At 41.6% G+C, this 20,423-nt stretch overlaps 1 protein-coding gene across 1 annotated transcript in view; it reads left to right on the forward strand.

Annotated features, from left to right (window-relative positions):
* The first annotated feature begins 224 nt into the window (after positions 1-224).
* Positions 225-20,423, forward strand: part of LOC100758363 (sperm-associated antigen 6) — a 73,603-nt gene continuing 53,404 nt past the window's right edge. Inside the window, exons 1-2 of the mRNA XM_027413228.2 lie at positions 225-249; positions 330-425. Coding sequence (XP_027269029.1) covers positions 225-249; positions 330-425 — 121 coding nt within the window. The remainder of the gene's footprint in view (positions 250-329; positions 426-20,423) is intronic.

A 20,423-nucleotide genomic window follows, 5' to 3' on the forward strand; every position in this document is an offset into this window, starting at 1 on the left:
CGCCTCTAGGTAGGTGCTACACGCAGGGAACGTGAGGTGTCTGCACTGTGTGCTCGCCTCGGACACCCTGGCCGTGACGTCACGACCTTCGCTGGCGGTTGCATCCGGTTTGGGTCGGTTGCCCTGGAGACAGATACACAGAGGGACGCATCCTAGTGCAGACTGGGAGGTGGCGGAGGTCCTGTTATCTGTGGACCAGCTGCGCCTGGCGGACCAGCTGCGCCATGAGCCAGCGGCAGGTGCTTCAAGGTATGGCCAGGGCAGGCGGGCATTCGGGAGGGTTTGGGGCTGCCGGCCACGGAACGGCTCCACCGGGTCTCTCTCCTTAGTGTTCGAGCAGTACCAGAAAGCCCGAACGCAATTCGTGCAGATGGTGGCGGAGCTGGCGACCAGACCCCAAAACATCGAGACGCTACAGAACGCAGGTGAGCCTGCACCCCATGCGTTGCCCGCCTGTCTCAGCTCATGCCCTGCTGGCTCTGGTGGTCACTTTGGCACGCCTAACCTGCGCTGTCCCTAATTTCCCATGCCCTCTGACCTGCCACCCCACACCTTTAATATTTTATCCCCTAGGCCTTTCCCCTCACAGTCCCTGGCTCCCATCTGCTGTACCTCTGCCCCTCGGCTACTGTCCTCGTGGGTCCCTTGCCTACTGAGTTGTTTTGCGTGTGTGTGTGTGTGTGTGTGTGTGTGTGTGTGTGTGTGTGTACGCGCGCGTGCGCGCGCTATGGGAACCAGAGAACATGTCCAAGTTCCTCCTGTACATTCCAATCCCCTTAGGAGTCTTAGTGGGTGAGGCCAAGAGCATGAAAGGGCTTGGTGTCTTTATTTCCATTTTCTCTGAAATCAGGCAGGTTGTCAAGTTGATTCAAAGCAGTATGAACTCCCCGGAAGTCACTTTACATAGATGTTAATCCACACTAATCAGACCCATTTTACCCATGAGTCTCGTGCAGGCGTATGTCCTAGTTCCTGCCAGGCACTCCTGTGGTTGGTATAGGTATGTCTTTCTCACACAGGAATCTGAATTCTGCCATTTCTGCAAGACTGGCTGTTAGCAACCTCACAGCTTGGGGATCACGGGCGCCTGCCACCGTGCCCCGTCTTTTTGTGGGTGCTGGACATCTTTAAACTAGCTCAGCAAGCACTTTACTCAACAAACCATCTCCCCCCTCCCTCTTGCCATCTTTTGACTATCTTAGGCTTCCTTACAATAAATACCAGACAGACTTCACAGTACTTTTGGTCTTGTTTAGGGAGAAAGGAATGTTATGTTCCTAGATCGGAAGTAGGCAAAGACCCAGATCTATTGAGGTTGGGAAAGAGGGAGGTAGGTAGAGGGAGAGAAGAGAGGGTCAGAGTGAGGAAGAGGAACTGGAGAAGGGGGAGGGAGAAGAGGGGAAGGAGTGTGAGAAGAGAAAGAGGCAGCGGTGAAAGGGGACAGGGAGGGGGTGTCACTTGACCAGATCAAACATGAGCCACCAACTGAACCATGAGATTGCTGTTACTATTTTGTCTTTAAAAACATTGTCTTTCAAATGCCTTTGATCCCAGAACTTGAGAGGCAGAGGCAGGTGTACATGTCTGTGAGCTTGAGGCTACCCTCGTTTAAGGATTGAGTGTCAAGACAGACTCCAAAGCTACATAAAGAAACCCTGTTTTGAAAAACCAAAACAAAAGACTAACCCCTCTAAACAAACAAAAACAAGCAAACAAAATCCTTCTCTTTATAAAAATACATTTTTTCAACATTTTTTTTTGTTTTGGTTTTTTGAAATAGGGTTTCTCTGGTAGCAGTCCTGGCTGTCCTGGGACTCACTTTGTAGACCAGGCTAGTCTGAAATTCACTTAAATCCACTTGCCTCTGCCTCCCAAGTGCTGGGATTAAAGGTGTGTGCCACCACAAAATACAGTGGGTAATGAGCAATCACAAAGCTTGTGTGAACCTAAAAGGAGTTCACACAAGTGAGTCCGTAAGTGGTTTATTTACTAATGGAAATGTGTATACATTGCTGTTCTGTATTGCTGTCTGTTTAAAGTTACTGTGTATCTGAAGGGAGCTGAAGTAGATTTGGGAATGAGGGGGTACTGTTTAAAAGTGGTGGCGCATGCCTTTAATCCCAGCACTTGGGAGGCAGAGGCAGGTGGATCTCTGTGAGTTCAAGACCTAGTTCCAGGACAGCCTCCAAAGCCACAGAGAAAACCTGTCTCGAAAAATCAAAAAAAAAAAAAAAAAAAAAAAGATACATCTAAGTACAAGGGTTAGCTTTCTTGAATTTCCTTCAGAAAGGTTTTCACAGGCAGCCATGTTTAGGCGGAGAGAATATTTTGTGTAAAGGCAGAAACACAAGCAAAAAGGTGATACTGAATATAAGAGGCCAATGTTTAGGTATTGCTCATGGGGCAAGGGAGCGGCTAGAGAGGAAAGCAAGTCTATTTATGAAGTTTGTATTTCTCTTGATGTAAATGCACATTCACTCAGGCTTGTAGTTAGAAGAACTGTGGTGTTTACCTCACAGAACTGAAGCAAGGATTAAGTAAATTGATATTTGTTAGTTTCCTAGGGAAGCTCCTAATAGATGGGAAAGACTATGCAAGTATTTGCGGAATTAGGAAACAAATTTAGAATAGTTGCTAGATAGCCAGTGAGAACCTGTGGTCTCTGTCTCATCTTCTCACCCCTTCACACCCAGCAATCACACACCAGACATGGCAGTCCTTGGAGGGTATGGAAAGCCAAATGGGTTTCTTTATATTTAGACAACAGGGTGCCGATAATGGATATCAGGCATTGGCCAAGATGGCTAACCCTGGATATCAAGGGGACTATGAGTTAGAATAAAATGTCTGATGCTGGATGTCTGAGGAACCCCGAAGTCAGCAGTGGTGTAATTTTGTATAATTATTTCTTATAAAATGCCACTTTTATGTGATAAATATGGCCTTGTGGTCAGAGGTAAGTGACTTCATCTTCAGCAGCCTGGCTCTCTGTAGTCCTGTGTGTGCCTAGCTCCACTGTGGTCCATGTGCTGGTCTGTGTATGTTTATGGCCATTTTTGTGAAGCCCATATGTGTTGGTATATGTCTGGGTACCTGCTGCCATCTGCCTGCTTGGTGGTCTGGGTGCCAATAAATAAAGTCTGATTTAGCTATCTGTGGCTCCTTCAATCTCTTCAAACTCCCAGCATTCCACGATCCTTCTCCTCACAGGAATTCCTCATATCCGAGTTAATATTGAAGTGCTAATAATCAAAATTCAGAGGGTACAAAAGCTAACAAGAATAAACTTAAAAGGAGAAAATAGATAATTCTTGCTTGTAACAGTATCTTGATTTACTTACTACTACTACTGCTGAATTCTGATAGCTGTGTTCTTTTTGTGATTCTTTTGGATTGAGTAACGTACAAGACTTTGCATTATAAGTGACATAACATCTTAGAATATAGTTGACTTTTATAATTGTGACAGTGAAAAATTACTTCAGGGGCTAGAGAGATGGCTCAGCGGTTAAGAGCACTGACTGCTCTTCCAGAGGCCCTAAGTTCAATTCCCGGAAACCACATGGTGGTTCACAACCACCTTGAATGAGATATGGTACCCTCTGCTAGTGTGCAGACACAAGACTGTATACATAATAAATAAACAAAATCCTAAAAAATCTATAAAAATTACTTTAGGGGAAATAAGCAAGTAGATGTGTTATACTAAATGTTTACTTCTAATTTTGACAATATAGTCCCTTCTAGCTGAATACTCTCCAGACATTGCCCTTTTTAATGCCATCCATGTTTTCCCAGGGGTCTCTGCTTAAGGGCCCTAGGTCTCAACTTCAGTATCTCTTTGTGTACCTCTGTGTGTCCCCCAGAGGCCACTTTGCTGCAGGTGAGCAGAGAGCAGTCCTTCTCTAGTTGCACACATTACAATGTACTGAGGTCATCTTGAAAACCTTTCTGAAGTTCTTTTGAGGACAAGGTGTTTGCAGCATCTTGCAGCTTTATATTTTATATATTTCTTGAGAAAACTAAAGCTAAGGAGAATCAGCATTTTGAGGCTATGCTGAGCTACATACATAGCTTGATTCTATCTCAAACAAGACAAAACAAAACACACAATAACAATTAAAAACCCAAACAGAAAATAAATAAAAACCCATTCCATAGTAATTCTAAAATGAAATAATTCTAAATGGCTGTCAGATCACAAATATTTATTTATTATAGTGGACTATATTAATGAATTATGCATCAATAATAAATGCATTGATGAAAAACTTAGCAGACTGGTTCCTTTCACACTAACTTAATGAAATTTACCTAGAATTTGGTAGTTTCTATTTTGTCTCAACTAATGTTCCTAGCACTTTAGAAATTTTACCAATTCCTACAACTTTATGCAAAATTTTGCATATGCAAGCTATGTTGATCATCATTTTACATAGGAGGAGATGTTAGGCAAACTTGTCCAGGCTCCATAACTAGGAAGTGGCAGAGACCAGATTTGAACAGTCTTCTTTAGATCATGCTTTTAGCCTCCTTGTTCTGTTGTCTCTCAACACAAGCAATCATGTAGCAGGCAGGACCAGAGATCTTATTTTTAAAGCATGACCTTTCTGTCATATATTTATTGTGCCCTCAACAGGGTATCTGAGTCAGATGGCAATCCTACAATCAAAAGTGGGTCCCTGGCCTCGTAATTGTTGTTTTGTTGCATGCAAACATCATCTTGTCAGGATGTGAATGAACTGTTGTAATTGTAGATTCATAGTATTAAAATAAAAGGTATAATTCAGATTGAAAAATTTCAGTCCTTTAAATACAAAGTAACAAATATCTAATGTATTTTATAAACTTATGATTAATTGTGAATTGAAAAATGAAAAAGTAAACTGGTCAGAATCACTTTATTTTAAATCTAAAAACCTAGAGCAGAGGACTTTGGTGGGTGGACTATGACCATCCTTAAATCAAGAACCATACAAAAATTGAAGCCTATCAAAGGATGCTATTCAGAGAGTATGAAGACAACCTGCAGAACGGAAGAAAATACGTGTAAAGCATGGAACTGATAAGAGATTAATATCTAAAATCAATATTGAAAGAATCACTGCAACTCAACAAAAATTGTCCAATTTTCCCAGTACTCGGGAGGCAGAGGCAGGCGGATCTATGTGAGTTCAAGGCCAGCCTGGTCTCCAGAGTGAGTGCCAGGATTGGCTCCAAAGCTACAGAGAGAAAACCTGTCTCAAAAAGCCAAAAAAACCAAAAAAAAAAATGTCCAATTCAAAAACAAATGACTTGAACAGATTATATAAGAAAAACATACAGATTGTCAATATTTATATGCAAAGATGCTTACTAGACAGGAAAATGCCAATAGATCTATTTGAGTGGTGTTTTCCTATAGATGTCTGGAGACTGGGGCAGGTCTGAGCAGGGTGAGCCTAGGCAACAAAGGGGGACCTATGTGATGGTTGATCTTGACTGTCACCTTGGTTGCCTCTGTAGTCAACTAAGCCTTTTGTTTGGTCTATGAGGACATTCCCAGGAAGGATTAAGTGATGGGAGAGGGCCTCTCACAATGTGTGGCACCTTCTGGAGTGCTCTTCAGATATGGGGAGAGTCCAGGAGAAGACTGTGCTCTTGCCTGGCTGCCTTCATGCTTTCTGCACTGCTGCTGCTGCTGCTGCTGCTGCTGGTGGTGGTGGTGGTGGTGGTGATGGTATCTTTTGCTGATACCAGAGCCCAAATTCTTCAGATTTCTAACATGAGCAAAAGGCCAGTGACTTTTCTGGAATCTTTTAGGCCTTCAGCACAAGATTGGGACTGCTGAGACATCTGGGTACCTATTTGATTCTCAGCCTCTCAGGCATGCAGATAACCATTATTGTACTTCAAATCCCCAAGCATATAAGCCAACCTAATAAGTCCCCTTTTATAATACATATTCAATCTATTGGTTCTATTCCTCTAGAGTCCTGGCTAATATATTCCATTTGCTATTAATTTATTTAGCACATATGTGTGATATGTGTGTATGTGCGTTTGTGTGTATGGGTGCACGTGAGTGTGTGGGTGCATGTGTGTGCTTGTGTGTGTTGGTTCAGATTTGACATGGGATTGATATTCTAGTTAAATAAAAAAATTCTAACTTATGGTTATTTTTGTGGGGATGTGGTGGTGTTTATGATGTGGTACATGTGTGTGAATGCAGGTGTGCATATGCCATAATTTTAAGAGTTGGCAAATGCTGTGGCAGGTCTGACCAGGTGTTTTTTTTTTTTTTTTAATTTGAGAAATGTGGGAGACTTTGGACTAAAAAAGCAGTTGAATTCTGTTGAACTCTGTAACTGGGACTTAATGGATCTTGGGAGTTGGAAGACAGTGGTGCTAAGAATAATGTGGACTACGGAGGCCCAAACCAAGAGGTTTCAGACGGGAACAATATTAGCAACTGGGCTAGAGACCATTTCTGTGATATTTTGGCAAAGAATGTGGCTGCTTTTTGCCATTGTCCCAAGAGTCTGTTTGAAGCTAAAGTGAAGCATTTTGAACTAATTCCTTTGGCAGAGGAGTTTTCAAGAGAGCCTAATATTGACTCTGTCAAGTGGATTTTAGTGATCACCCTTACACAGATCTAAAATGAAAAGGAGCAAGCTAGACAAGAGAAATAGAAAATGTACAGTTTGAAGAGAAAAGGAGCACCAGGAAATTTAATGTTGGAGTCCCCGCTTATGCTGAAAGCCATGAGGAGAAAGGGAATAAAGGGAGATAGAATGAAGGGAGTGATGCCTGGGGGCAAGACTCCACCCAGATAACCCTGCTCTCTTCCCAAGGAAACCAGGGAAGCTGATGCAGATGTCATTCCAGCAGGGGCCAGGCTCCCTCAAAGCAGGCAAAGAACTTGGCAGTGTCAGCTGCCTGGTTAAAAAGGATGTGGGAATAAAGAGTTTGTGGAATCCTCCTGCATGGTTAAGTAAAGCTGCTGAAGCCAGGTATTACTATTTTATGTAAAAAATTCATTTTTCATTTTACATACCAACCCAAGTTCCCCCCGCCTTCCCCTTCTCTCACCCCACTGCCTTCCCCTTCCTGTCCCCTATCCACTTCTCAGAGTGGGTAAGACCTTCCTTGGGGAGCCAACAAAGGCCACATATTACTTATTTTGAGAAATCTCTGTTCAGTTTCATAACCAATTTTTATTGGGCTTTTTTTGTATATTCTAGATGTTAGCCTTCTGTAGTGTAGGATGCTGATGAAGGCTCTTCACTCAGTTAAGTTGACTTTGTTATACAGACACTTTTCAATTTTGTAAGGTCTCATTTGTTAATAAACAAAGTAGAATTACACCACTTTCCTCTCTCCCTTTCATCCCAGAGCCCCTCCCAGCAACCCTTCCTTGAGTCCCTACCATGTTCTTTCCAAGTTGATAGCCTCTTTTTCTTTATTATTGTTACATATATCTATGTATGTGTTTCTCAAAAATATATAAATACAACCTGCTTAATCTCTTTCTGTTGTTTGTATGTATGTAGTTTCAGGGCATTGAGCAACCAATAAGGGAGCACTCCCTGGGAGAGGCTAATTCTCCTCTCAACAGTCATTGGTTGTCTTGTCCTAGGGGTGGGAACCTTCAAAATTTTTATCTGTCAGCATTCATTTTTGGTGGAGACTGTTGCACAGCAGACTTCCTGATGTTCTAGTTCTTATAGTGTCTCCACCCCCTTTTCTACAACACTCCCCAAGCCATAGATACAGGAGCTGTGATGTTGATGTATTAGTTGGGGTTATGCTTTCCATGACATGTTGATCTCACCATTGTGTTCAGTTGAGATTTTCTGTGATGATCTCCATTTGCTATAAAGACAGTGTGATAGTTTGAATAGGAATGCACCCCATAGACTAATGTGTTTGGATGCTTGACCATAGATAATGGCACTGTTAGGAAGTGTAGCTTTGTTAGAGTAGGTGTGGTCTTGTTGGGGGAAGTGTGCCACTTATGGGGGTGGGCTCTGAAGTCTCAGATGCTTAAGCTAGGCCTAGTGTGGCATTTACTTCTGCTGCTTATGGATAAAATGTAGACCTTTCAGCTTCTTTTCCAGTACCATGTCTTCCATCATGCTTTCCTGCCACAACAATGATGGACTAAACCTCTGAAATATAAGCCAGTCCCAATTAAATGTTTTTATTTTTAAGAGTTGCTATAGTCTTGGTATCTCTACACAGCAACAGAAACCGTAACTAAGACAGAAGTTGGTGCCAGGGACTGGGGTATGGCTGTAATAGGACTGACCATGTTTTTGTTTGGAGGAATTTGGATTTGGGGACTTTGGGTTAGAAAAGCAGTGGAATGCTTTAAGTACTGCTTAATTGCCCTGGAAGACAGTGGTGCTGAGGGTGATTTGAACTGTGGGGGCCTGGATCAACAGGTTTCAGAGGAGAAGGATATTAATATGTAGCATAGAGACTGGTTTTGAGATTTTTTTGGTGAAGAATGTGGCTGCATTTGCCCTCACTCGAAAAGTCGGCCTGAGTCTAAAGTGCAGAGTTTTGGATTACTTCCATTGGCTGAGGAAATCTCAAAACAGACTCATATTGACTCTTGTCACGTGATGGTTACTCTTATGCAGATTTATAATGAAAAGGAGCAAGCTGAGTTAAGAAAAACACAAAATGTACAGATAAAAGAAAAGCCTGGTGTTAAATGGAATAAAGGGGGTGATGACCTCAGGGCAAGATCCCACCCAGCCAAACTTTCTACTTGTGAAAAGGAATTAAAGAAAACCTCAGAGCTGGGTGTGGTGGTGCATGCCTTTAATCCCAGTGATCAAAAGGCAGAGGCAGATGGATCTCTGAGTTTGAGGCCAGCCTGGACTACAGAGCAAGTTCAAGGACAGCCAAAAGTAGGCAGCTAAGGTAACCATCAAAACAAGAAAGCTGATGAAAATGTATTTGGAGAGAGGTCATGTTCCAATCACAGCAAATAGCAAAACTTGGCAGCTTTGGCCACATGGTTCTTGCTTTAGAGTCAAGGATAGAAGAAAGGGGTTATGGAATTCCTCTATGTGACTAAGGAAAGCCACTGAGGCCAGGTTGTGTCAGGGGTGCCCTGCCATGGAGGCCTAGAAAGGCCATTGTGTTGAAAGACCCCCACCCCCAAGGCTCAGGCCCCCAGGATCTCTACCCAGGACCTCAGTGATCCCAATCACCAGGCATAGGCGAACGCTTGATGCAAACATCACGAGGCTTTATGGTAGTTGTTTAACAACTTAACCCCATTAGCTCGGGCCTTTCATCCATCCACCATGGCGGATGGCGGGCAAAAGATGCTCACAGGACTGAGATCTTATAGGGCAGCGTAAGGGGAATATCTAGGGGTACGCACAGGCTCAGGATTGGTGTGCCTCCAGGCTTGGAGGACTTGCCCTGTGTTGATTGGCCAACCAGTTGTTATAGCCCATAGGCCCTCCCAGGGTGGTTGCTATGCTCTGCACGTCATTGCTGTGCACTTGTCTGTAAAGCACACCCAGAGCCATAAAGCATAGCACCACCAGCTAACTTCTGATTGGTTCCTTGCCACGAGTCAGGCATCTGACCACCTAGTGACTAAGGTAAGGTCAGGCAAGCACGTGTTAGGCTGTTATGGCTGCTGAAATGGGGAGCAGTGTGAAGCCATGAAGTTGAAGCCTGGATTGCCTTGGAGAGCCAAAAATGCTGGGGATGCCAGAGCCATGGGCTACCTACCGAGGAGAGATGCTAACAAGGAGTGGAAACAGTATAGGATAAAGAAGGGTGGTGCAGGCAACAAGCCTGAAAGGAGTTGGGGATCTGAAGAGCACTTTGACATCAGACATGGAGATGCAGAGTTTGGAGTTTTCCCTGCTAGTTTTAAATGTTGTTTTTGTTTCGTATTTCCTCACTATCCTCCCTTCCTCCCATTTTGAAGAGTAATATATATCCTGTGCTATTTTTTTTAAAGATTTTATTTATTATGTATATAACATTCTGCTTCCATGTGTATCTGCACACCAGAAGAGGGCACCAGATCTCATAACAGATGGTTGTGAGCCACCATGTGGTTGCTGGGAATTGAACTCGGGACCTCTGGAAGAGCAGTCGGTGCTCTTAACCTCTGAGCCATCTCTCCAGCCCTATCTTGTGCTATTTTTGTGGTAAATATGTTATCTGCCTTTTCATTTTTTGTTTTACATGGGGTTATACTTAAGAGTATCAGAAACTTTGAACTTAGGACTTTTAAACGGTGCTGATACTGTGAACGACTGTGGTGATTTTTGAAGTTGGACTGAATGCATTTCTACATTATGGTATTGCTACAATGCATTTCTGCATTATGATCTTATGGTGTGGGGGCCAGGGAGTAGAATGTGGTGGTTTGAATAGAAATAACCCCCATAGACTCATGTGTTTGAATGCTTGGCCATAGGGAGTTGCAATATTAGATGTGGCCTTGTTGGCGGGAGTGTGTCACTGTGGGGTTGGGCTTTGATGTCTCAGATGCTCAAGCTAGGACCAGTGTGGCACCCACTTTTGTCTGCAGATCAAGATGTAGAACTCTCAGCTACTCTCCAGCACCATGTCTGCCTGAATGCTGCTGTGCTTCCCTCCATGAAAATAATGAACTAAACCTCTGAACTGTAAGCCAGCTCCAGTCAATTTTTTCCTTTTATAAGAGTTGCTATGGTCATGGTGTCTCTTCACAGAATAGAAACCCTAACTAAGACAGAGAGGCTTCTTTGGTGAGAGGTGCTAGGTACACTTAACCTGTGAGAATAAGGATAAGGTTTAGAATGTAGTAGGAATTATGCTGGCCTTGCAAAGTGGAGGTGATGGATGCTCATCTAAGATCCATGACCTCACTAGCCTGGGGAAGTTGGCTAGGTTTCCAGTACCAGGTATGACTTCTCTCCAGCTGAGTGGACCTTAAGTCCAAGTAGACAGCTGTTGGTTGCCACCGCCATGTGAGTGCCACTTTTTGCTTCTTTATGGATATCTTGCCATATGAGTTATTGTCATGGTCCATAGGTGTTGCAGATGAGTGAGACTGTTTAATTTTAATTTTTCCCCTCCCTTAGCAGATTACATGTATTTTCTGGAATAGTATAGTTTCTGGAATTGCATAGTATCATGCATACTATGCATACAAATCATAGCTAGACCTCAGGAAAGAGGCTTTCAAATCAGATCCAGCTTGAACCTTCAGAGTCCTGTATTCTTAGTGCTCAGTGTCTGCAGCAGTAGGGACCCACCCTCAACCCCTGAGAGGCAACCAGGGGCTGCATAAACAGTTACTGTTGCTTTTGGAGTCACTAGAATTATTCTGAGCAACCATTTGGAAGCAGGTTTCTTGTGCCTGGGACTGAGACTTTTTTGGTCTATGGTTCTGTGGGAAGCACTGTCAGCCCAACTGGCTTAGTTTACACACACACACACACACACACACACACACACACACACACAGAGAGAGAGAGAGAGAGTCATACTTAGATGTATTGTGTATAAATTTAGGTAAATATAAAATAATCTGATTCCACGAAGCTTTAGCAAACAACCTTGTCTTATTTTGTCATTGTTTTTCCTCTATCTTTATTGACATGCCCTCCTACCTAATTGGAGATTACCCCCCTTTTTCTATTTTCTTTTTCATATCAGCTACATCCTGCCATTCTCATATCAAACCTCTCCCACCACCCATGTATGATCCCTCTATATCTTCCTGGTTTCTGTGGTTACTCCATGTTGTATACTCACGTCTGAGGATTTGTAGTTAGGAACTACAGATGAACAAGAACATGCTGTGTTTGCCTTTTTGGGTCTGGATTACCTAATTAATATATTTTTAGGTCCATTCATTCACTTGAAAATTATATGACTTCATTTCTTTCAAACCACCACATTCCACTTTCTGTCCCCTAAAGGCTGGTAGCTATATCATAATGCAAAAAAAAATGCATTTCATCCAACTTCAGAAGTCCCCATAGTCTACCACTGTCTCAACAATGATTAATGGTCCTAAGTTCAAAGTCTCTCTTGAGATTCATGCAATCTTTTAAACTGCAATCCCCTGTAAAGTCAAAAATAAAAAAAAAAATTGATCATATACTTCCAACATAAATGGCACAGGATATACATTACCATTCCAAAACATAGGGAAGGGAGCATAGTGGAGAACAAAAACCAGCTGGGCAAACTCCAAACTCTGCATTTCCATGTCTGATGTCAAAGTGATCTTCAGATCTCCAGTTCAGTTCAGCTTTGTTGGCTGCAACACACTTCTCTCAGGACTGGTTCCACTCCCTGTTAGTTAGCTTTCCTCGGCAGGTCTCTCATGGCTTTGGCATCTCCAACATGTTTGGCTTCAACTTCACAGCTTCATGCAATGGCCTCTTTAGGCCTTCATTCAGAGATACCACTGACACATGCCTGGCCTCTGCAACTTTCCTTAGGTGTGGAGGCAAATTCCATAACCCATGTCTTCTGTCCTTGACTCTAAAGCCAGAACCACATGGCCAAGGTGCCAAATTCTGCTGTTTGCTGGGGCTGGAACATGGCCCCCTCATTCAATTACATCTTCACCAGCTTTCTGTTTTTGATGGCTACCTTCACAGTCTAAGCTTGGTTACCCTTGAACTTGCTCTTTGACCAGATTGGCCTCAAACTCCAAGATCCGTATCAATATTCCAACACAATTCTTCACAGAAATTGAGAGGAAAGAAATTTCAGTTTCATATGGAAACACAAAATCCAAGAACAGCTAAAACAATCCCGGATAATGAAGGAACTTCTGGAGGTATCACCATCCTCCATCCCAGCTTGTACTACAGAGCTATGGTAATAATTCATCATGGTATTGGCATAAGAATGGATATGTTGATCTACTGAATTGGACTGAATACCCAGAAATAAGTCCACAGATTGATCTATGGACACCTGACTAATGACAAATAAGGCAAAAATACACTCTGGAAAAAAAGATAGCCTCTTCAACAATTGGCTAGCATTTCTTCATGTAAAAGAATGCAAATAGATCCAAATTTAAAACCCTGTTCAAAACTGAGCTCCAAATGGATCAAAGACCTCAACAGGAGACCAGATACCCTCTCTGAATCTGATAGAAGAGAAAATGAAAGAGAGAAGAAATTCTTGCACTCATCATCACAGGAAAAGACCTTCTGGACAGGACCCTGATAACATGGGCACAGAGCAACAATTAATAAATAGGACCTCATGAAACAGAAAAGCTTCTGTATGGCAAAGGACACTGTTACTTAGACAAAGCATCAGGCTACAGAATGGGAAAATATCTTTGTCAATTACACATCCAATAGAGGGGCCGTTATGGGGTTATAAAGAAACGTGGTGCCAGGGAACTCCCAAGAATCCACAGGGATGACTCCAGCTAAGACTCCTGGCAATAGTGGAAAGGGTGGCCGAACTGACTTTCCTCTGTAATCAGATTGGTGACTACCCAAATTGTCATTGTAGAACCTCCATCCAGTAACTGATGGAAGCAGATGCAGAGATCCATAGCTAATCTCTGGGCCAAGCAAGCTTCAGGAGTCCAGTTGAAGAGAGGGAGGAGGGGTTATATGAGCAAGGGAGTGGTCAAGATAATGACAGATAATCTAATTAAAAATGGAGTACAGAACTAAACAGAGTTCTCAAAAGATGAAACACAAATTACAAGGAACACTTTTTAAGATGTTCCATATCCTTAATTGTAACATGACAAATAAAAGACCCAGAGACAGATATTGAGGTTCAAGCTGAAGATCAGGGAAGCAAAGCAGTGGGCCACTAGCTCTTAGCTCATGCTCAGGCTGAATGGACTGATCCTGCTGCCTCTACGAGCTCTCACCAAACTTCAGACTGTAACCTCTCCTCAGCATGGCTGGAGAATGAATGCCTCATACTTCAGTGTGGCTTGAGAATGAATGTCCCATACTATTTGCTCATGTCTTTTAACTCCTCTAGTGCTGGGATTAAAGGTGTGAGCTATAATTCTCTTTCAGACTGATTCAATCTTGTGTAGATCTGGGTGTCCATGGACTCACTGAGATCTGTCTACCTCTTAATCCTGAGTCCTAGAATTAAATGTGTGTACCACCACCTCCTAGCTCCATGGCTTATGGGATTAAACCTATGTATCACTACTACCTGATCTCTCTGGCTTGAGGCTGGCTTTGCTTTTTCTGAATCCTCAGTCAAACTTTAATAAATCATAAATAATATATCACTACACTTAGTCATCAGGGAAATGCAAATCAAAACTACTTTAGGAATTCATATTACACCAGTCAGAATGGTCAAAATCAATAAAACAAATGACAGCTCATGTGACAAAGATGTGGGGAAAGGGGAGCACTTATCCATTGCTGGTGGATGTGAAAACTTGTACAGCCACTATGGAAATCAGTGTATGAATTCATTGGGAAATGGAATAGATCTACCTCAAAATCCAGCTACATTACTCTTGGGCATATACCCAAAGGACTCTGCATCCTGCTACAGGTAAACTTCCTCATCCATTTTCACAGATGCTCTATTCACAGCAGCCAGAAATTGGAAACAGTCTTGATGTCCATCAACAGATGAAAAAATGATGAAAATGTGGTATATTTACACAACATTGGAATATTATTCAGTTGTTTAAAAATGAAATTTGCAAGTAAACTGATGCAGCTAGAAATACTTACCCTGAGGGAGGTAACCCAGAACCCAAAAGGCAATTATTGTGTTATTTTCTTATTATGTGAATATTAGCTTTTAATCTTTTGATAAGTGTGCTACAATCTATATAACCAGAAGTTAGGACTAGAGTAAGGGACTAAGGAGGAGTGGAAGATGAACTGATGAATATATATGAATATATATATTCATATATTCATATATATTCACTTTTATTCATTTTATAGTACAACCACAGTTCCCCCTTCCTCCCCTCCAACTCACCCCCACCCACTCCTCAGAAAGGCTAGTGCCTCCTATGGGGAGTCAACAAAGTCTGGCACCTTAGGTTGAAGCAGCACAAACCAACCCCCCCCACTCCCCCTATCAAGGCTGGGCAAGGCATCCACCATAGGGAATGGGTTCCAAAAAGCCAGCTCATGCACCAGGAATAGATCCTGGTCCCACTGCCAGGGGCCCCTCAAACAGACCAAGTTATAAAACTGTCATCCATATGCAGAGGTCCTAGTTAGGTCCCATGCAGGCTCCCCAACTGTTGCTTTAGAGTCCATGAGCTCCTATGACTTCAGGTCAGCTGTCTCTCTTGAGTTTCTCCATCATGATCTTGACCTCCCCTTGTTTATATAATCCCTCCTCCCTGTCTTCGAATGGACTCCAGGAGCTCAGACTGGTACTTGGCTGTAGATGTGTACATCTTCCATCAGTTACTGGATGAGGATTCTATGATGACAGTTACGGTAGTCACCAATCTGATTACAGGGGAAGGCTGGTTCAGGCATCCACTCCACTAATGCTAGGAGTATTATCAGGGCTCATCCATGTGCGTTTCTGGGAATTTCCCTAGCACCAGGTTTTCCTCTAGCTCCATAATGTCTTTTTCTATGAAGATATTTCTTTCATTGCTCTCCCCCCTCCATTCCTCCCCCAATTCACCCTTCCTATTTCCTCATGTTTCCATTCCCCATCCCCTCCTCTCTACCACCTTGCCCCCAGTTTACCCAGGAGATCTCATCTATTTCCCATTTCCCAGGGTGATCCATGTTCCTTTTAGGATCCTCCTCTTTACCTAGCTTCTCTGGAGCTGTGGATTCTAGTCTAGTTATCCTTTGCTTTACATCTAGTAACCACTAATGACTGAGTACATACCATGTTTTTCTTTTTGGGTCTGGGTTACCTCACTCAGGATGATTTTTTTCTAGTTCCATCTATTTGCCTGCAAATTACAATATGTCATTTTTTTTCCAGAGTAATACTCCATTGTGTAAATGTACCACATTTTCTTTATCCATTTTTTTTTCTGTTGAGGGGTATCTAGGTTGTTTGTAGGTTCTGGCTATTACAAATAATACAACTATGAACATAGTTGAGCAAGTATCTATGTGTTATGATTGAGCATTCTTTGGGTACGTGCCCAAGAGTGGTATTGCTGTGTCTTGAGGTAGATGGATTCCCAATTTTCTGAGAAACTGCCATACTGATTTCCAAAGTGGTTGTGCAAGTTTACATTCCCACCAGCCTTGGAGGAGTGTTACCCTGACTCCAATCCTCTCCAGCGTAAGTTGTCATCTGACTTTTTGATTTTAGTTATTCTGACAGGTGTAAAATGGTATCTCAAGAGTCATTTTTATTTGCATTTCCCAGATTATTAAGGATGGTGGACAATTCCTTAATTGTCTTTCTGCCATTTGAGGTTCCTCTGTTGAGAATTCTGTTTAGATCTGTACCCCACTTTTAATTCAATTATTTAGCATCTTGATGTCTAGTTTCTTCTCTCTCTCTCTCTCTCTCTCTCTCTCTCTCTCTCTCTCTCTCTCTGTGTGTGTATGTGTGAGGATGATTTCTTCTAGTTCCATCCATTTGCCTGCAAATTTCATAGTTTTTTTTCCTCCGATGAATAGTACTCCATTGTGTAAATGTATCACATTTTCTTTATTCATTCTTCAGATGAGGGGCATCTAGGTTGCTTCCAGGTTCTGGCTATTACAAATAATGCTGCTATGAACATAGTTGAATATATGTCCTTATTGTATGAATGTGCATTCTTTGGGTATATTCCCAAGAGAGGAATTGCTGGATCTTGAGGTAGACTGATTACCATTTTCCTGAGAAACCACCATACTGATTTCCAAAGTGGTCTTACAAGTTTGCACTCCCACCAGCAATGGAGGAGTGTTTCTTTTTCTCCACATCCTCTCCAGCATTGATTGTCATTGGTGTTTTTGATTTTAGCCATTCTGACAGGTGTAAGATGGTATCTCAGAGTTGCTTTAGTTTGCATTCCCCTGATGGCTAAGGATGTTGAACAGTTTCTTATGTTCCTTTGGCCATTTGAGATCCCTCTATTGAGAATTCTCTATTTAGATTTGTATCCCCTTTCTTTCTTTCTTTCTTTCTTTCTTTCTTTCTTTCTTTCTTTCTTTCTTTCTTTCTCTCTCTCTCTCTCTCTCTCTCTCTCTCTCTCTCTCTCTCTCTCTCTTTTTGAAACAGGGTTTCTCTGTGGCTTTGGAGGCTGTCCTGAAACTAGCTGTTGTAGACCAGGCTGGTCTCAAACTCACAAAGATCCACCTGCCTCTGCCTCCCAAGTCCTGGGATTAAAGGTGTGCTCCATGACCGCCTGGCTTGTATTCCATTTCTTAATTGGATTATTTGGTGTTTTGGTGACTAGCTTCTTGAGTTCATTGTATATTTTCGATATCAGCCCTCTGTCAGATGTTGGGTTGGTGAAGATATTTTCCCATTCTGTGAAGATATTTTCCCATTCGTTTTGTCTTGCTGACTGTGTCCTTTGCCTTACAGAAGCTTCTCAGTTTTAGGAGGTCCCATTTACTAATTGTCAATCTCAGTGTCTGTACTACTGGTGTTATGTTCAGAAAGTGGTCTCCTGTACTAGTTATTTCAAAGGTACTTCCCACTTTCTCTTCTAAGAGGTTCAGTGTGGCTGAATTTATGTTGAGGTCTTTGATCCATTTGTACTTAAGTTTTGTGCATGGGATAGATATGGATCTATTTGCAATCTTCTACATTCCAGCATCCAGTTATGCTAGCACCATTTTTTGAAGATGCTTTCTTTTTCCCATTGTATAATTTTAGCTTCTTTGCTAAAAATCAGGTATTCTTAGGTGTGTGGTTTAATAGTAGGGACTTCAGTTTTATTCCATTGGTCTACCTGTCTGTTTTTGTGCCAATACCAAGCTGTTTCCACTGCTATAACTCTACAGTAGAACTTGAAGTCAGGAATGGTGATGCTTCCATTTATTGTACAGGGTTATTTTGGCTATACTGTTTTTTTTTTTTTCATGTGAAGTTGAGTTGCATCGATGTTCATGAGGGAGACTGGTTTGTAGTTCTCTTTCTTAGTTGTGTCTTTGTGTGGTTTGGGTACCAAGGTAATTGTAGCCTAATAAAAGGAGTTTGGCAGTGACCCTTCTGCTTCTATTGTGTGGAACAATTTGAGGAGTATTGATATTAGCCCTTCTTTGAATTTCGGGTAGAATTCTGCACTGAAACCATCTGGCCCTGGGCTTTTTTCGGTTGGGAGACTTTTGATGACTGTTTCTATTTCTTTAGGGGTTATAGGTCTATTGAAATTGCTTATCTGTTCTTGATTTAATTTTGGTAAGTGATATCTGTCCAGGAAATTGTCCATTTCCCTTAAATTTTCCAGTTTTGTGGATTACAGATTTTCAAAGTATGACTTAATGATTCTCTGGATTTCCTCAGTATCTGTTATGTCCCCATTTTCATTTCTGATTTTATTAATTTGTATATACTCTCTCTGCCTTTTGGTTAGTTTGGATATAGTTTTGTCTGTCTTGTTGATTTTTCTGAAAGAACCAACTGTTTGTTTCACTGATTCTTAACCCAGGAGGAGTAGATACCAGGAAGTAATCAAATTGAGGGCTGAAATCAATAAAGTAGAAACAGAAAACAATACAAAGAATCAATGAAACAAAGAGTTGGTTCTTCGAGAAAATGAATAAGATAGACAAACCTTTATCCAAACTAACCAAAAGGCAGAGAGAGAGCATGCTAATTAGCAGAATCAGTAATGAAAAGGGGGGACATAACAACAGACACTGAGGAAATTTAGAGAATCATCAGGTCATACTTCGAAAACCTGTATTGCTCAAAATTCGAAAATTTAAAGGAAATGGACAGTTTCCTGGATAGATTTCACTTTCCAAAATTAAAGAACAAATAAGAAATTTCTATAGACTTATAACCCCTAAAGAAATAGAAGCAGTCATCAAAAGTCTCCCAACCAAAAAAAGCCAGGGCCAGATGTTTTCAGTGCAGAATTCTACCAGAAATTCAAAGAAGGGCTAATATCAATACTCCTCAAATTGTTCCACACAATAGAAGCAGAAAGTTCATTGCCAAACTCTTTTTATGAGGCTACAATTACCTTGGTACCCAAGTCACAGAAAGACACAACTAAGAAAGAGAACTACAGACCAATATCCCTCATGAACATTGATGCAAAAATACTCAATAAAATACTGGCAAATAGAATCCAAGAACACATCAGAAAAATCATGCACCATGAGCAAGTAGGCTTCATCCCAGAGATGCAGGGATGGTTCAGTGTATGAAAATCTATCAATGTAATCCACCATATAAACAAACTGCAAAAGAAAAACCACATGATCATATCACTAGATGCTGAAAAAGACTGTGACAAAATCCATCACCCCTTTGTGATAAAGGTCTTGGAGATATCAGGGATATCAGGAACATACCAAAACATAATACAAGCAATGTAGAGCAAACCAACAGCCAACATCAAACTAAATGGAGAGAACGTCAAGGCTATTCCTCTAAAATCAGGAACAAGACAAGGCTGTCCACTCTCTCTATACCTCTTCGATATTGTTCTTGAAGTTCTAGCCAAAGCAATAAGACAACAAAAGGCGATCAAGGGAATACAAATTGGAAAGGAAGGGCTAGAGAGATGTCTCAGAGGTTAAGAGCACTGGTAGCTCTTCCAGAGGTTCTGAGTTCAATTCCCAGCAACCACATGGTGGCTCACGACTATCTGTAATGAGGTTTGGTGCCCTCTTCTAGGGTATAGGCATATATGCCAGTACACTGTATACATAATAAATAAATATTACAAAAACAAATTGGAAAGAAAGAAGTCAAACTTTCAGTATTTGCAGATGATATGATAGTTTACATAAGTGATCCTAAAAACTCTACCAGGGAAACTCCTGCAGCTGATAAACACTTTCAGCAAAGTGTCAGGATACAAAATTAACTAAAAAAATCAGTAGCCCTACTATATTCAGATGATAAATGGGCTGAGAAATAAATCAGAAAAATATCACCCTTTACAATAGCCACAAACAACATAAAATATCTTGGTTAACACTAACCAAACAAGTGAAAGAACTTTGAGTCTTTAAAGAAAGAAATTAAAGAAGATACCTCAAAATGGAAAGATCTCCCATGCTCTTAGATAGGTAGATCAATTTAGTAAAAATGGCAATCTTGCCAAAAGCAATTTACAGATTCAATGCAATCCCCATCAAAATACCTGCACAATTCTACACAGATCTTGAAAGAACAATTCTCAACTTTATATGGAGAAACAAAAGACCCAAGATAGCCAAAACAACCATGTACAATAAAGGAACTTCTGGAGGCATCACCATCCCTGACTTCAAGCTCTATTATAGAGCTATAGTCCTGAAGACAGCTTGGTATTGCCACAAAAATAG

The sequence above is a fragment of the Cricetulus griseus genome, chromosome 4, assembly GCF_003668045.3.
Source record: "Cricetulus griseus strain 17A/GY chromosome 4, alternate assembly CriGri-PICRH-1.0, whole genome shotgun sequence".
NCBI lineage: Eukaryota > Metazoa > Chordata > Mammalia > Rodentia > Cricetidae > Cricetulus > Cricetulus griseus.